This window comes from Tachysurus fulvidraco, chromosome 6, assembly GCF_022655615.1.
Source record: "Tachysurus fulvidraco isolate hzauxx_2018 chromosome 6, HZAU_PFXX_2.0, whole genome shotgun sequence".
Classification (NCBI taxonomy): Eukaryota; Metazoa; Chordata; class Actinopteri; order Siluriformes; family Bagridae; genus Tachysurus; species Tachysurus fulvidraco.
In genome coordinates this window covers 1,531,109-1,544,320 of record NC_062523.1, presented here as the reverse complement: position 1 = coordinate 1,544,320, position 13,212 = coordinate 1,531,109, and the positions used below count along the sequence as shown (strand labels likewise).

The 13,212-nt window shown below is 38.7% G+C and overlaps 1 protein-coding gene across 1 annotated transcript in view; it reads right to left on the bottom strand.

The window, feature by feature from the left end:
- The window catches only part of col5a2a (collagen, type V, alpha 2a), a 40,190-nt gene that overhangs the window by 2,469 nt on the left and 24,509 nt on the right, over positions 1–13,212 (bottom strand). The window contains exons 17-53 of the mRNA XM_027168112.2: positions 12,900–12,944; positions 12,756–12,809; positions 12,501–12,599; positions 12,343–12,387; positions 12,137–12,235; positions 11,859–11,912; positions 11,662–11,769; positions 11,513–11,566; positions 11,323–11,421; positions 11,180–11,233; positions 10,873–10,971; positions 10,703–10,756; positions 10,558–10,611; positions 10,404–10,457; positions 9,834–9,887; positions 9,675–9,719; positions 9,438–9,536; positions 9,137–9,244; positions 8,997–9,050; positions 8,591–8,644; positions 8,454–8,507; positions 8,303–8,356; positions 8,008–8,115; positions 7,856–7,909; positions 7,666–7,719; positions 7,415–7,576; positions 7,139–7,246; positions 5,598–5,705; positions 5,021–5,074; positions 4,776–4,883; positions 4,628–4,681; positions 4,367–4,474; positions 4,065–4,118; positions 3,831–3,938; positions 3,127–3,433; positions 2,796–2,974; positions 1,678–1,920 (exon numbers count right to left, since the gene is read on the bottom strand). Coding sequence (XP_027023913.2) covers positions 1,678–1,920; positions 2,796–2,974; positions 3,127–3,433; positions 3,831–3,938; positions 4,065–4,118; positions 4,367–4,474; positions 4,628–4,681; positions 4,776–4,883; positions 5,021–5,074; positions 5,598–5,705; positions 7,139–7,246; positions 7,415–7,576; positions 7,666–7,719; positions 7,856–7,909; positions 8,008–8,115; positions 8,303–8,356; positions 8,454–8,507; positions 8,591–8,644; positions 8,997–9,050; positions 9,137–9,244; positions 9,438–9,536; positions 9,675–9,719; positions 9,834–9,887; positions 10,404–10,457; positions 10,558–10,611; positions 10,703–10,756; positions 10,873–10,971; positions 11,180–11,233; positions 11,323–11,421; positions 11,513–11,566; positions 11,662–11,769; positions 11,859–11,912; positions 12,137–12,235; positions 12,343–12,387; positions 12,501–12,599; positions 12,756–12,809; positions 12,900–12,944 — 3,303 coding nt within the window. The remainder of the gene's footprint in view (positions 1–1,677; positions 1,921–2,795; positions 2,975–3,126; positions 3,434–3,830; positions 3,939–4,064; positions 4,119–4,366; positions 4,475–4,627; positions 4,682–4,775; positions 4,884–5,020; positions 5,075–5,597; positions 5,706–7,138; positions 7,247–7,414; positions 7,577–7,665; positions 7,720–7,855; positions 7,910–8,007; positions 8,116–8,302; positions 8,357–8,453; positions 8,508–8,590; positions 8,645–8,996; positions 9,051–9,136; positions 9,245–9,437; positions 9,537–9,674; positions 9,720–9,833; positions 9,888–10,403; positions 10,458–10,557; positions 10,612–10,702; positions 10,757–10,872; positions 10,972–11,179; positions 11,234–11,322; positions 11,422–11,512; positions 11,567–11,661; positions 11,770–11,858; positions 11,913–12,136; positions 12,236–12,342; positions 12,388–12,500; positions 12,600–12,755; positions 12,810–12,899; positions 12,945–13,212) is intronic.

The window sequence follows — 13,212 nt, the reverse complement described above, 5'->3', positions numbered from 1 at the left end:
GGGGAGAACATGCAAACTCCACACACACAAGGTGGAGGCGGGAATCGAACCCCCGACCCTGGAGGTGTGAGGCGAACGTGCTAACCACTAAGCCACCGTGCCCAGTAAATAAATTTATTTCTTTATTTCCTAATATAACTTCTAATAAATTAATTGATTAATTAATTAATCTACTGAGATACTAGAATAGACATTATACAAACACTAGAAACAACTAGAGGCATGAAATCATTTTCGAGCAATACTATACAACACAAAAGAACAGAGTCAGATATCTAACGGTAGATGAATATATCAGAATATTTTGAAATTAACCATCATATATAGTCTTAGTCATGATCATCATATTATGTTCACACGCTTTCCAAATATTTGACAGTTAAGAAATCTGGAAACAACTCACATTATTAGTCTCTGAAACTCAATAAAAATCAGCAGAATGTCAACTTTTATCAAGATGATGTTTCTTGCGCTCAGATTTCTGCTCTCTAAAAGCTCTTTTACAGCATTTCGAAATCTAAGACCGTGTTACAAATGCTGTTTCAGATACGGCTGGATTTCTACACTGATTTATTTGGTAATCATCATCATTCTTAACCTATAATCTGATGTCATCCAGATACAGAAGCTCTGACCCTGGAAGTTGTGACAGAGTGGGAAGGTTTTCACTTGATAACTCATTAAACATATTTTATCTGTTATTAATTTATTTGACATTTAATGTCAACTTTAACTCGTCCCCGAAATTTATCAGTAAGAGTAATTTAATCAATATTATAATCTTATTCTTATTCCACGTGCTGCTTTACAGAAAATAAACCAAACGCTGCATAAGTGGAATTCAGCTGACGCATTTGTCTAATGCTAATTCATTTCTACGCTCAGGTAAAGTACGTCAAACTCCAACGTTTAAAATGTAAGTTACGGCTACTAAATAAAAATCTATCAATTCAGTTTTTATGGGTCAAAATAAGCTGAAATGCTATAATTTCAGACTTGCTCATAGGGGGATAAATACATACAGATTGTGAACTATATATATCTAATAATAATCTAGAATTTTTTATTCTGTCAATTCTTTTACTTTTATTATTCCTTATTTCCTTTATCATTAATGATGTTTACCTTCTGCTCTATGTTTATGTTCTGTAAAGCTGCTTTGAGACAATGTCTATTGTAAAAAGCGCTATACAAATAAACTTGAATTGAATCGAATAATTAATGAGAGATATGAATTAAATGAAATAATAAGTATAAATGTATAGTACAGGAAAAACGTAGAACTTAGAACTTATCAGCAAAATGGTCTTCAGTATCCTTAAGCTTTGAGCTTTCCTTTGGTGTATTGTTTCTTTTACGTTTTCTACCTCATGTTTATTCTCACCAGCTTTGGTGCTATATGAATAAATGGGACTGTTATTGCCACTAATAGACAGATAGTGACATAGAAGTGTGGAGTAGCCGATTCCTGAGAGATGTCTCAGTATACTGACTAAATAGCACACGAACCTGCATATAATAAAAAAAACTGATAGATTTCAGGGTTAATTACTCATTACTAAGATGTTACTCACACCCGATTATATATATTCAACGCTCGTAATTACGGGTTGCCATGGTGTTGGAAAATCAGCTTACTGTACATTTGGGGGAAAAAAAAACCCGGGCTAAACTTACAGAGCAGCCGTCCTCCAAGACAGTGTATCTGAAACGATTATTTCCCTCAGCTTTGAGCTCTAAGTCATTGGAGGCCTTCAGAATGACTGCTTTCTTCAGGTTGCCAGTTGCTTCATCTTTATAGCCAACAGAGTTCTTGCAGTGGTACGTGATGGTCTGTGAGGCTTCTTTGGAAAGCAGCCGAATGAAGGTCATCTGGACAGTGACTGAGTTAGCTGGCTGGTCTTTGTTTCCATACGTGAACTAAAGAGAAAGCAAAGCTGATTTAGATAATAGTTCATCAAATATAATGTAGAACTTCATTTTGCTCTCATAGCAGGTCAGAAACATTTGTTAAATTGAATGTCAATTTTGTGCAATTTATACTGTAAAGCACTAAATAAATAAATAAATAAATAAATAGCACAATTTTATGTGCTAATGCAATTTGTCAATTTAAATACATATACATTTTTAGACATAAAGTAATAAAATAATTAGCTAGATCATGGCATTAAATTATACATATTATACATAAATAATACAAATATTTATTTCACAGTGAAGAAACCTTAAAGATAAAAGTGACAGTGACGTGACATACGGCTAAGTATGGTGACTCGTACTCAGAATTCGTTTTCTGCATTTAACCCATCCAAAGTGCACACACACAGCAGTGAACACACACACCGTGAACACACACACCGTGAACACACACCCGGAGCAGTGGGCAGCCATTTATGCTGCGGCGCCCGGGGAGCAGTCGGTGCCTTGCTCAAGGGCACCTCAGTCATGACTGGCCCGAGACTCGAGCCCACAACCCTCGGGTTACAAGTCAGACTCTCTAACCATTAGGCCACGACTTCCCCCATATCTTAATATTTGACATAAATCCAAAAATAATCAGAATTTTGGGAATGTTCTTCAGTAATATGCTTCTAATTAGGGTTTGTAATGATGTATAAGATTTAATGAACGCATGTATGATTGCCACATGACAGATACTCCCATAAATCATAATGACACAAACTGACACAAACATCTTGCCAAAACAGCATTTTTTTTTTTTTTTGCCGTAATATTTTCAGCCTTAAACTAGACTGTGTTTAGAGTTAACTATACATGTACTGTATACTCACATATGTTCCACCATTCATGGTTGCAAACCACACTGGTTTGTTTCCTGGAGTACTCCACCATGATTTACGAGGTATGCTGGAAGGTTCAGCTGAGATGCACGTTTCTCCGGTCTCCATATTACAATATACTTTAATGGCATCCTCTGAACTTCCTTGGTTTGGATCCACCCAGTATTCACCTGTACATCACGCAATAGGACGTTTTATAGAGATAAGATAAAAAATTTATATTTGAAATGCCTTACAAAATATAAATTGGAACTTGCACTATGATATTATTAAAAAACACTTTCATTGGGTAGTATAGAGTGTGGCCCTGTGGTTGACTTACCGCTCTTTTTCAGCGGATAGCACTGCTTTAGGTCCTCACATGTGCGAGCAGGGTGTTTCTTACTACCATCGGGGCTGCGCATGCTCTCGATTTGGCTGCTGAGAGCCTTAAGGGTGGCCTGGACTCCTGGGTCGGCTTGGAACATGTCTGTTGAATTAGATTTAGGCAGAGCCTCGTCCTCTGGGAATTCAGGAGGAGGAGGACCAGCATCGTAATCCTGAGGGCCTCCAAACATATCATCTATGGCAGCAACTGGTGGTCCAGGGGATCCAGGTGGACCTGGAGGACCTGGCTCTCCGGGAGGCCCCTGAAAGTTAAAAAGAAGAATTAATTATGGTTAATTATTTTATTTTATAAACAATAGATATACAGTTATATTGCAATATATACAGTATGCAATATTGTCACACTAGCTTGAAGACATTTAGGATGAGCTAATAGTTTGTATGATGGGGTATATGTCATGGACAAATGTCCAGTTTGAACTTCAATTTATAATTAAAGTTTATAATTATACCGATTATATTTACCAAATAATTCAAACTTTTGTTCTCATACCTAACAGACATCAGGTTCATTACTAGTGTCGGGGAATTTAATGGTAACCCTGGCATTATTTTTTGTAAAATTTAATTTTATATTTTTGAGTAAAATCTAGAACATCAGGAAGGGACCTAAAATACAATAAAATGTAATGTACATGCCTCTGGTCCAATCTCTCCATTTAGTCCTCTTGAACCAGGTGGTCCCATTGGTCCAGGCTGTCCAATGTAACCCTCTTTACCTGGTGGTCCTATTGGTCCAGGAGGTCCCTACGGCAGATTTAATTGAAACAGTGGATAAGTCATTAAATGTATACCATTTTTTTAGAGTGTATAATTAGCATAATCAACCTGCTAACTTACGAGTCAGTTAGTAAATAGAGTAAATGCACTTACTCGTTGACCACTGGGCCCGACAATTCCGGGTGGTCCTTGATCACCAGTGGTACCCTGATTATACAGAACATTAGCTGTTACAGTTTTCCACAGAGAACAAACTACATACAAACTACAGAGCCAGTGAGCAATGCAATGTACTTTACATAATAATTATAATAATAAAAATTGCTTTATTGCGTGATAAGATAATTGTCATCGTTAATTAATTAATGTGACGATAACACGTTAACGTGCCAAGACCTAATTCTTTTTAATCATTTTTACATGGTAATGGTGTTATAAGTTAGAAAAATATTTACAGGTGATCCAGGAAGACCCTGAAGACCTGTGTATCCTCTATGTCCCTTCTGTCCTCTATCTCCATGATCACCCAACTCTCCTTTATCTCCTCTTGGTCCTTGAGGTCCCTGTCAATGGTAAAAGATCAATTTAATGCTATGCAGTCCTTCATAAAAAAAGAAACTAGAAAAGAAGAAACAAACAGCAGCCACATCACATCTAAAAACATCTGTAATAAAATTGGAAATGTTAATATAAATGAAGGTAACGAAAATGTTTACTTGGAGTCCTCTCTTCCCGGCTGGACCTGGAGGTCCGACGGGTCCTTTTGAACCCTGTCAAGAAAGTTTATAGGAATATTAAGAGTTAGTATATAGAATATAAAACACACTGATAGTATTAACACTGTAAGGAAAAGATACCACATACCACATCTCCTCTCTTTCCAGGGCCGCCAGTAGAACCAACAGGGCCAGCAGGTCCAGGAGCTCCCCTGGGCCCAGCCAGTCCCTCTGGTCCTGAATCACCACGGTCACCCTACAGAAACAATCATAGTTTTATATACATTATACTTGAAAATCCCAATTCTGTTGATTGATGATTGATTAGAACTTATCACCAGTATGTAAGTGTTGCAGAATTACAAGTTATTAGCAAAGCTGTTAGAAACTTACTCGTTCTCCTATAACCCCTTCCTTTCCTGGTGGACCATCAGCTCCAGACGGTCCCTATTAGGAAAATGGATAATGGATGTGTTAATGGTTGAAATCTTCGATTTTTCTGTCTCTTTACTATCTTTTAATAACACAGTGTAAAATCTGTGAAATTTTCTTTTAGGTCAGCTAAAAGTTCAGTCTTTTGGGGCATTTATGGTTTAAATAATTTGAAACCAGAACAAGAACCTCCCAATATGACCACCCCCAAATTTTATTAAAATTTGCTAATGTGAACAATATACTTAAAAAAAAAACAGATATTCAAATGAGCAGTCGTGTCATGACCAGAATGATGTCTGTGCTCTAGGTCTGGAGATGACCAAATCTTGCTAGTCTTTTGTTCTGCCAGGCTGCTAAGACCATTACTGTAATTCTACTGTCATCCAGGACTATTGTATCATGCTAGCTAATGTTGCTGATTTGATCGAATCATGCTAATGAGACGTTCTGTCTGCCACTAACGATATTAAGAAAAAAAAAAGTTTTCCTGTAGTGATAACCATGATATTCATGTGAGAATAAGGATTAAACTTACATCAGGACCAGCATCACCCCGAGGGCCATTAGCACCTGGTGGTCCAACTGGTCCGGAAGGTCCTTTGTCTCCTGGAGATCCTGAAGTTCCTGCTTTACCTGGAGGACCCTTAAAAAGTACATTAAATACATTAAAGCAGTGGTCCCCAAATGATACCGCCTCGGGCCGCGGACCGGTACCGGTCCGTGGACCAAATGGTACCGGGCCGCCCAAGGAACATTAATTTATTTCCATTTTATTTACTGTTTATTGACTTTCCATGGACGACAAGTTAACCGGGAGCTGAGAGACGTCACCTAAAGCCGCACCGATACCGCGCATGCGCAAAATATCGTGATATCGGGCCGGGTTTAGGTGACGTCTGGAGCTGAGTGGCTGCGAGCGGCAGTGGTGTTGTAGCTTTGGTGGAGAGAGAAGGTGTGTATCGCTCTTCTCTCTGTTCACCGGTACTTTGTCATGTTTAACAGTGCTTGGTGTACGTGTATATTGTGTTTGCTCAAATTTAACCCACAAATTAGCAAAAATGAGCACGAAACAGACGTCGTTAGAAAGTTTCCTTGGGAAAGGAACTTAAATCACTTAAATCCCTATCGCCATTTCCGACATGCTATCTGTGTGAAGCGGGGATTTCTGCAGTGACGGCAACCGAAACAAAACAACGGAATAAACTGGACATAAGCGACACACTTCGGGTGTCATTGTCTCCTGTTACCCCAGATGGAACCGTCTCGTTGTAAAGAAACAAGCTCAGGGTTCTCATTGATTTAGCGTTGTAGTGAGTTAAAAAGGCATGTTTAAATACAATTACATTAAAATTATTAATTTTAATTTAATTGTTCTAGCCAATACCCCCCACCCCCAGGGGGGGCCACGATAAAATGATCAAACATTGACCAAGGCGCGGCGGAAAAAAGGTTGGGGACCTCTGCATTGAAGTATACAAGTGAGCCCAGGAGAAGCAGGAGATCTCATTCCCTATAATCACACACGGTTTTGTTTTGTCCATGATGTTTCAAGGTGATTCATGTCCCGTCATGTATATTTAAATAACAGTTTGAAGTATTTAAAATGAAACTTATGTACCAATGTTATCTAAAACAAACAAACAAACAAGCAAATAAATAAATAAATAAATAAATAAATAAATAAATAAATAAATATTTAATAGTCCCTTGTTACTTTTAATTGCTTGATACTTGCTAAATTACAATAAAATAAACGACCTATTTACAGAATGCAAACTATTAAAATTCATTAAACGATTAAACCAAACATTTTATAAAGAAGTTATAATGATTTTTTTTCTTTTCTTTGCAGAAATATTTATATGATTGTACATATATTCTTCATAGAAATGGAATGTACATCCCAGGTCCATAAGAAATCTTCTAACGTCTGATAACGTTAAAAATCACATTATGTTTAATGTGCAAAAAGTAACTTTACTCTGACTTCTAGAATGTATTATTTAACATCTCTTCATCATCATCATCATCATTTACATATTTATTGTTGTTCTTCACTACGTATAGGACACTTACAGCTGGCCCAGGAAGTCCTAGCAGTCCACGCTCTCCTCTCTGTCCAGGAAGACCAACAATTCCTCTTTGTCCTGTTGTTCCAGCAGGACCTGGTGGACCATCGGGACCCTAAACAGAAGATTTTGTGATACTTTTGTCTTATTTTACCTTACATAACCATTCAGCATAATGCTTCCGAACCTAATACAATACTGCATGTTTGTATAATGATGACCTAATATTACTCCTTGATTAATTATTATCATTTATACATCGTTAGCTTAATTATAAACTGACAGTTGGTCCGTCTTCCCCAGGGTCCCCCTTGTCTCCAGTGCTTCCAGCAGGCCCAGGTTGGCCTCTTTCTCCTTGGCGTCCTGGTGGTCCATGATCTCCACGAAGTCCAGGTGGACCCTCTTTTCCTGGTGGACCAAGAGGGCCCGGCTGGCCGAGAGAACCCTAATTGACAGAAAGATTCACTCAGTACTTTTGGATTATTTGTATTTCAAGCAAATGATGTTTTAACTCTATATTACTGGCGTACTCACAGGTGGACCTTCTGTACCGACTTTTCCAGCAGATCCAGGAAAACCAGTTGGTCCCTGGAAAATGAAATAGATTTGTTGGAAATTTGTAGCTCAAAATCAAATGATAGGAGTCTTTAGTAATCTTTATGCTCAAAGAAATAAAGAAATGGCCTAAGCATATATGTTTTTTTTCATGGAGATGTATATTTACAGGAGCTCCTTGTGTTCCTCTGCCACCCTTTGGTCCAGCCACACCCACGGGACCCTGTAAACACACGTTTAAGCATGGTCATTTTCAGACGAGTCTAATAGGCTTTATTATATATATATATATATATCTTTTTTGTGCAATAAAAAACTTACCATAGGGCCTGGAGGTCCAGACAACCCCTGATGTCCAGGAGATCCAGCATCTCCTTTCTGTCCTGGCTCACCTGGTTCTCCTTTCACTCCAGGCTGACCATCAGGACCCTGAAAATTGACAAGAAACCATAAATGTGTTAATGTACTGTCTGGTCAGTTCATTTTTTTTTAGACAGTCTATTGACTTTTGTCAATTATTTATTAATGTGGTGTGTGGAATCAATACCAAAATGGCTGTGCTCCAGAGTATGATATGATATTAGCATTAAATCATAAGTTTTTAAAAAAAACTTACAGGTGGTCCAGGAAATCCTACAGCTCCTGTAGGCCCAGGCTCACCACGAGATCCCTATAATATAGGTACAATATTTACAATGAAATACGTGTTCATATTTTATGAAATATGAGAATTAATCATACTATTTAAAGTGAAAGATGTGACACACCGGCATTGCTCTTGATCCTTGAGGCCCAGGTGGTCCTTTAGGACCAGGTTCTCCCTTTAAAAAAAAAGCATATATTAGATACCAATTGGTACTCATGGGGTACAGATCAGTATATCCGGTACTTCAGATTTATATACCTTTTCACCACTCGGTCCTGGAGGTCCTAGAGGGCCAAGTGGTCCTGGCAGTCCCTGTTAAAGAAAGATAGATTATGTAATCAACACTTCATGCAGTTTGATTAATGACCTAAGAAGGTAAATACTACTGTATGTCAAAGGCTGGGCAAGCTAATACAAGCCTCCTAAAGAATTTCTTTATCATTGTTCACTCAGCACACAAACCGAGCCAACATGCACATCTGGCTTTATGTCACATTTTATGTGTTCAAAAAGTCAAACATTATTTTCCAATAGTCCTTGATTATTTTTTTATGTTAACTGCTGCTATGTACATAAAAGGGAATTCTTCGAAAAGCAAGAATGATCATATGACAGAATAAGTTGAGATATACTGTATATGTAGGAATAATCTGCTTAATCTTACTCTTGCACCATCATTTCCTGGAGTACCCTCTGAACCTTTCTCTCCTACTGAACCCTGTTGCGGTAAAAAAATAAATAAAAAATTAGTATATATTAGTACATAACATATCTGCTTAACTTCTGAATAATTCTTTTACTTACTCGATCGCCCTTAGGACCAGGAGGGCCCGAGACTCCTCTTTCTCCAGGCATTCCTTGAAGACCCGGAGGACCCAGATCACCAACAGTACCAGAAGGTCCTGGACTTCCCTGTGAACAAAATGATAACAGTGTTTTACAGTGATTTTAGCAGAAGTAAGTGTATTTTCAGACACATCACAAAACCGCTTATTAGGTACAACCATTTTATCGGATATAAAACCCACGATTTAATTATCGTTATGTGGTCACAAGTGTGTTTGTTGAAGCAGCTCAGCCAGTCAGAATGTAAAATCAGATTTACTTTTGGCCCATCGGGTCCAGGTGTTCCAGCGATACCCTTGGGTCCTTGCAATCCAGGGAGTCCAAGCTCTCCTCTTTCTCCTGGAGTTCCACGCTCTCCCTGTCACATGTATACATGTAAGCTTAATATACCTGCATATACTGTATATTCTCTCTGCCTGCTGAATTTATACACATATATCTGTCTGTATTTTTTTTTTAGATTTGTTTCTGAATAATAAATTAGAACTTAGCTCACCCTCGGTCCAAGTTGTCCCGCAGGGCCTTCCTCTCCAGGAATGCCCTATAGAAGGAAACAGTCATGTTTTACTAGAAGACTAAGGATAATAAATAACTGAGACAGAAAAATCTTGTGAATTTAATATTTTATTCCATTCATGTAAGCATATTTCCATACCTGATCACCTGGTTTTCCTCCCTCTCCAACTGGGCCTGCTGGTCCAGGTAGTCCCTGAAGAACAATATTAAAGTGGTTTTATATATGAGCACAATCATTTGTTCATTCATTTTCTACTGCCTATCCAAACTTATCTCAGGCTTCATATCAGGCATCGAGGCAGGATACACCCTGGACGGAGTGCCAACCCATCACAGGGCACACACACACTCTCATTCACTCACACACACACACACACACACACACACACACACACACACACACACACACACACACACTCTCATTCACACACACACTCACACACTACGGACAATTTTCCAGAGATGCCAATCAATCTACCATGCATGTCTTTGGACCGGGGGAGGAAACCGGAGTACCCGGAGGAAACCCCCGAGGCACGGGGAGAGCACGCAAACTGCACACACACAAGGCGGAGGTGGGAATCGAACCCCCAACCCTGGAGGTGTGAGGTGAACATGCTAACCACTAAGCCACCGTGCCCCCCCTAGCACAATCATGATATTCTGCATTTTAACCTTCATCATTAAGTAATTCCTATTAATCGTTTACCTGGAAGCCATGTGTTCCAGGGGGTCCCTGTTCTCCTCTGTCACCTGTTGGTCCCTGTAAAAATGAAGTAAAGCATCCAGTACTGTTATTGCTGGTTTTTACAATATTTAATGTGGGTTTAATAGAAGCTCAGAAAGCAAAATAACAAACTTACTGGAGGGCCTGTGGAACCAAGTGGCCCAACCTCTCCTTCTTTTCCAGGTAAACCCTACATGAAAGCCAAGATTGCAAGATGAGATGATTAAACATGATTTGTTTTGCTTAGAAAAAGCGTTATTGGTATTAATGGTGGTTCTCACTCGCTGCCCTGGAGGTCCTGCTGAGCCTTGTTCACCTGGTTTGCCTGGATCCCCCTGAATTATACCATAATGCAAAATTAAATTTCATAGAGAATGTGAAAACAGTCACAAAGTGTAGGCTATTAGGTTTGTTTGTTCAATTGTTCAATATTTTGATCATTTTGACTCACACTGAATCCTCTGGGGCCCGGGAGTCCCATTGTTCCTTCTGGTCCTTTGGTTCCAATAGACCCTGGAGGTCCTGGACGTCCATCTTCACCTGTTGGACCCTAAAGGGAGCACAGAAAACATTTGGCTTAGTAATCACAAAATATGTGGGAATGTTCCTGCAGATGTTCCTGCAGAAAAGCTGCCTTAAATATGAGAAACATTAGCAATAGACCTTATTATCCAAAAAAAGTTATACATTAGACCAAATTTACCAATAAACAAGGAAAATCATGCAGAAAATGGCTGTGAGATTTTGGCCAGACTTACTGCAGGTCCTAGCTTTCCTTCAGCACCTTGAACTCCAGGAGTACCAGTCAAACCCTGCACGTAAATTAGAACAACAATACATCATCACTAAATCCATCAAAAAGGGAACAATGTGATGTAATCAAAAAGAAATATGTTTTTACCCTTGCACCAGGGAGGCCTGGTTCACCTGTTCTTCCAGGATCTCCAGTAGAGCCTTTGGGCCCAGAAACTCCTGGTATTCCACGCTCACCTACCGTACCCTTTGGTCACATTCAATTGACAATGATTATAGTTTTTGTTGGTGCAATATTGGGTGATTTTATTACATCATGCTTTTGATTATCGACTTACTTTGGCTCCTGGTAATCCATCTTGACCAGGGAAACCACGATTTCCAGGAGCCCCCTAATATATAATGAAACAGACCACAAAATGTAATTTTATCTGGCCATTTGTCATCCTTAAAACGTGATGACGAATAATAAGAATATCTGACTCACTCGCTCACCAACAGGCCCAATCGGACCTATAGATCCAGGATCTCCTCTGAGCCCACGTTTTCCCTCTTCTCCTTGAGGCCCAATCACTCCCTGTGCTCCTGGAGGGCCCTAAAATACGAAGCCGTACTTTCTTACCTTTAAAGCTCAGATCTAACTTTTTTATTAAGTCAAATAAAGAACAAAGAAAAGCGACATACTTGTTCTCCTTTAGGTCCAGCTTCTCCTTTAAATCCAGGAACCCCGACATCTCCCTAAAGACAGATAAGGTTTAATTGAAATTGATGTGCAGGAAGGTCAAAAATACTTCAAAATATTTAGACCTCCATTTAATGATGTGTTAGGATCTGTGGTTCTGAATGGAAGCAGGTGGTTAAAACATCTCGTTATATGAATTTAAAGCCTTTGTTGTTGATATAATAAATCCTATGATGTTTAAGTCATGCAGTACAATTTCAAATGTAAAAGTATCACTTACAAGTTGACCTTTGATACCAGGCTGCCCAGTGCTTCCCTGAGGTCCTGGAGGACCATGTGGTCCGGGCAAACCGATAGGCCCTTGTGCTCCAAGAGTTCCCTAGAGAAAGCCGTTATAATATTTAGGGTTTGTTTTTGTAGGCTTTAAGTCATCGTTTTATTTCAGACACACCACATAACTGTAATAATAAATACAATTGAACATACCACTGGGCCTTTGGCACCTGGACCTCCATCTGTACCCATTGGGCCCTGTATTGTTCAAGACGCCATAGTGATACATAATAAAAAAAAGTAAGATGTTAATGGATGAGATCAATGTGTATTTGGTGAGAATAAAAGGTAAATTTTGACAGAATACAAACTTGTAAACCAATTGGTCCAGGTCTGCCCTGTGTACCAGACTCTCCTCTTGTTCCCTGTGGTCCTTTAGGGCCTCTAACTCCTGTAGGTCCTGGTTGACCCTATTAAACAAGATTGCAACCAGATGCGTATAAATATATAACCATTTGGAAGGAGTGGGGGCAAGATACTAAACATATAATAACATATAATTTTGGGGAATATTTTGTTTTATTTCTGTTTACAATAAAGAATAACTGTCAGTGGTCATCACTTACCTTCATACCTGGTGTTCCTGGATAGCCTGGCGATCCACTGAGTCCCAAAGGACCCTAAACATTATTGAAAATTGAAAGATCATATTTGTAATTCAAAGCTTTATTTGCTGTCATAAATCTATTAGTAAATCTACAAAGTCATACCATTGGACCTGGCTTTCCAACATTTCCTTGAGCACCACGCATACCCTAAAGTGAATAAATGAACAAATTCATATTAAAAGTAATATCAATTGTCCAAACTTGAGCTAGAGTTTTCTTTAAATATGGAAGCAGTCATAGTTAAGAAAACACAAACAGCACCAGATGCTAAATGTTGCAAATCTTCAGTAATGATTTCGCTGTTACTTAGAAGTGACAAACAGCTCTGCTGGTATTAACATACTTATAACAAGTTGCTAGCCTTGAGTAACAATTTCATTAAGTTCACTGATTAAACATAATGAACAGCTTTGCT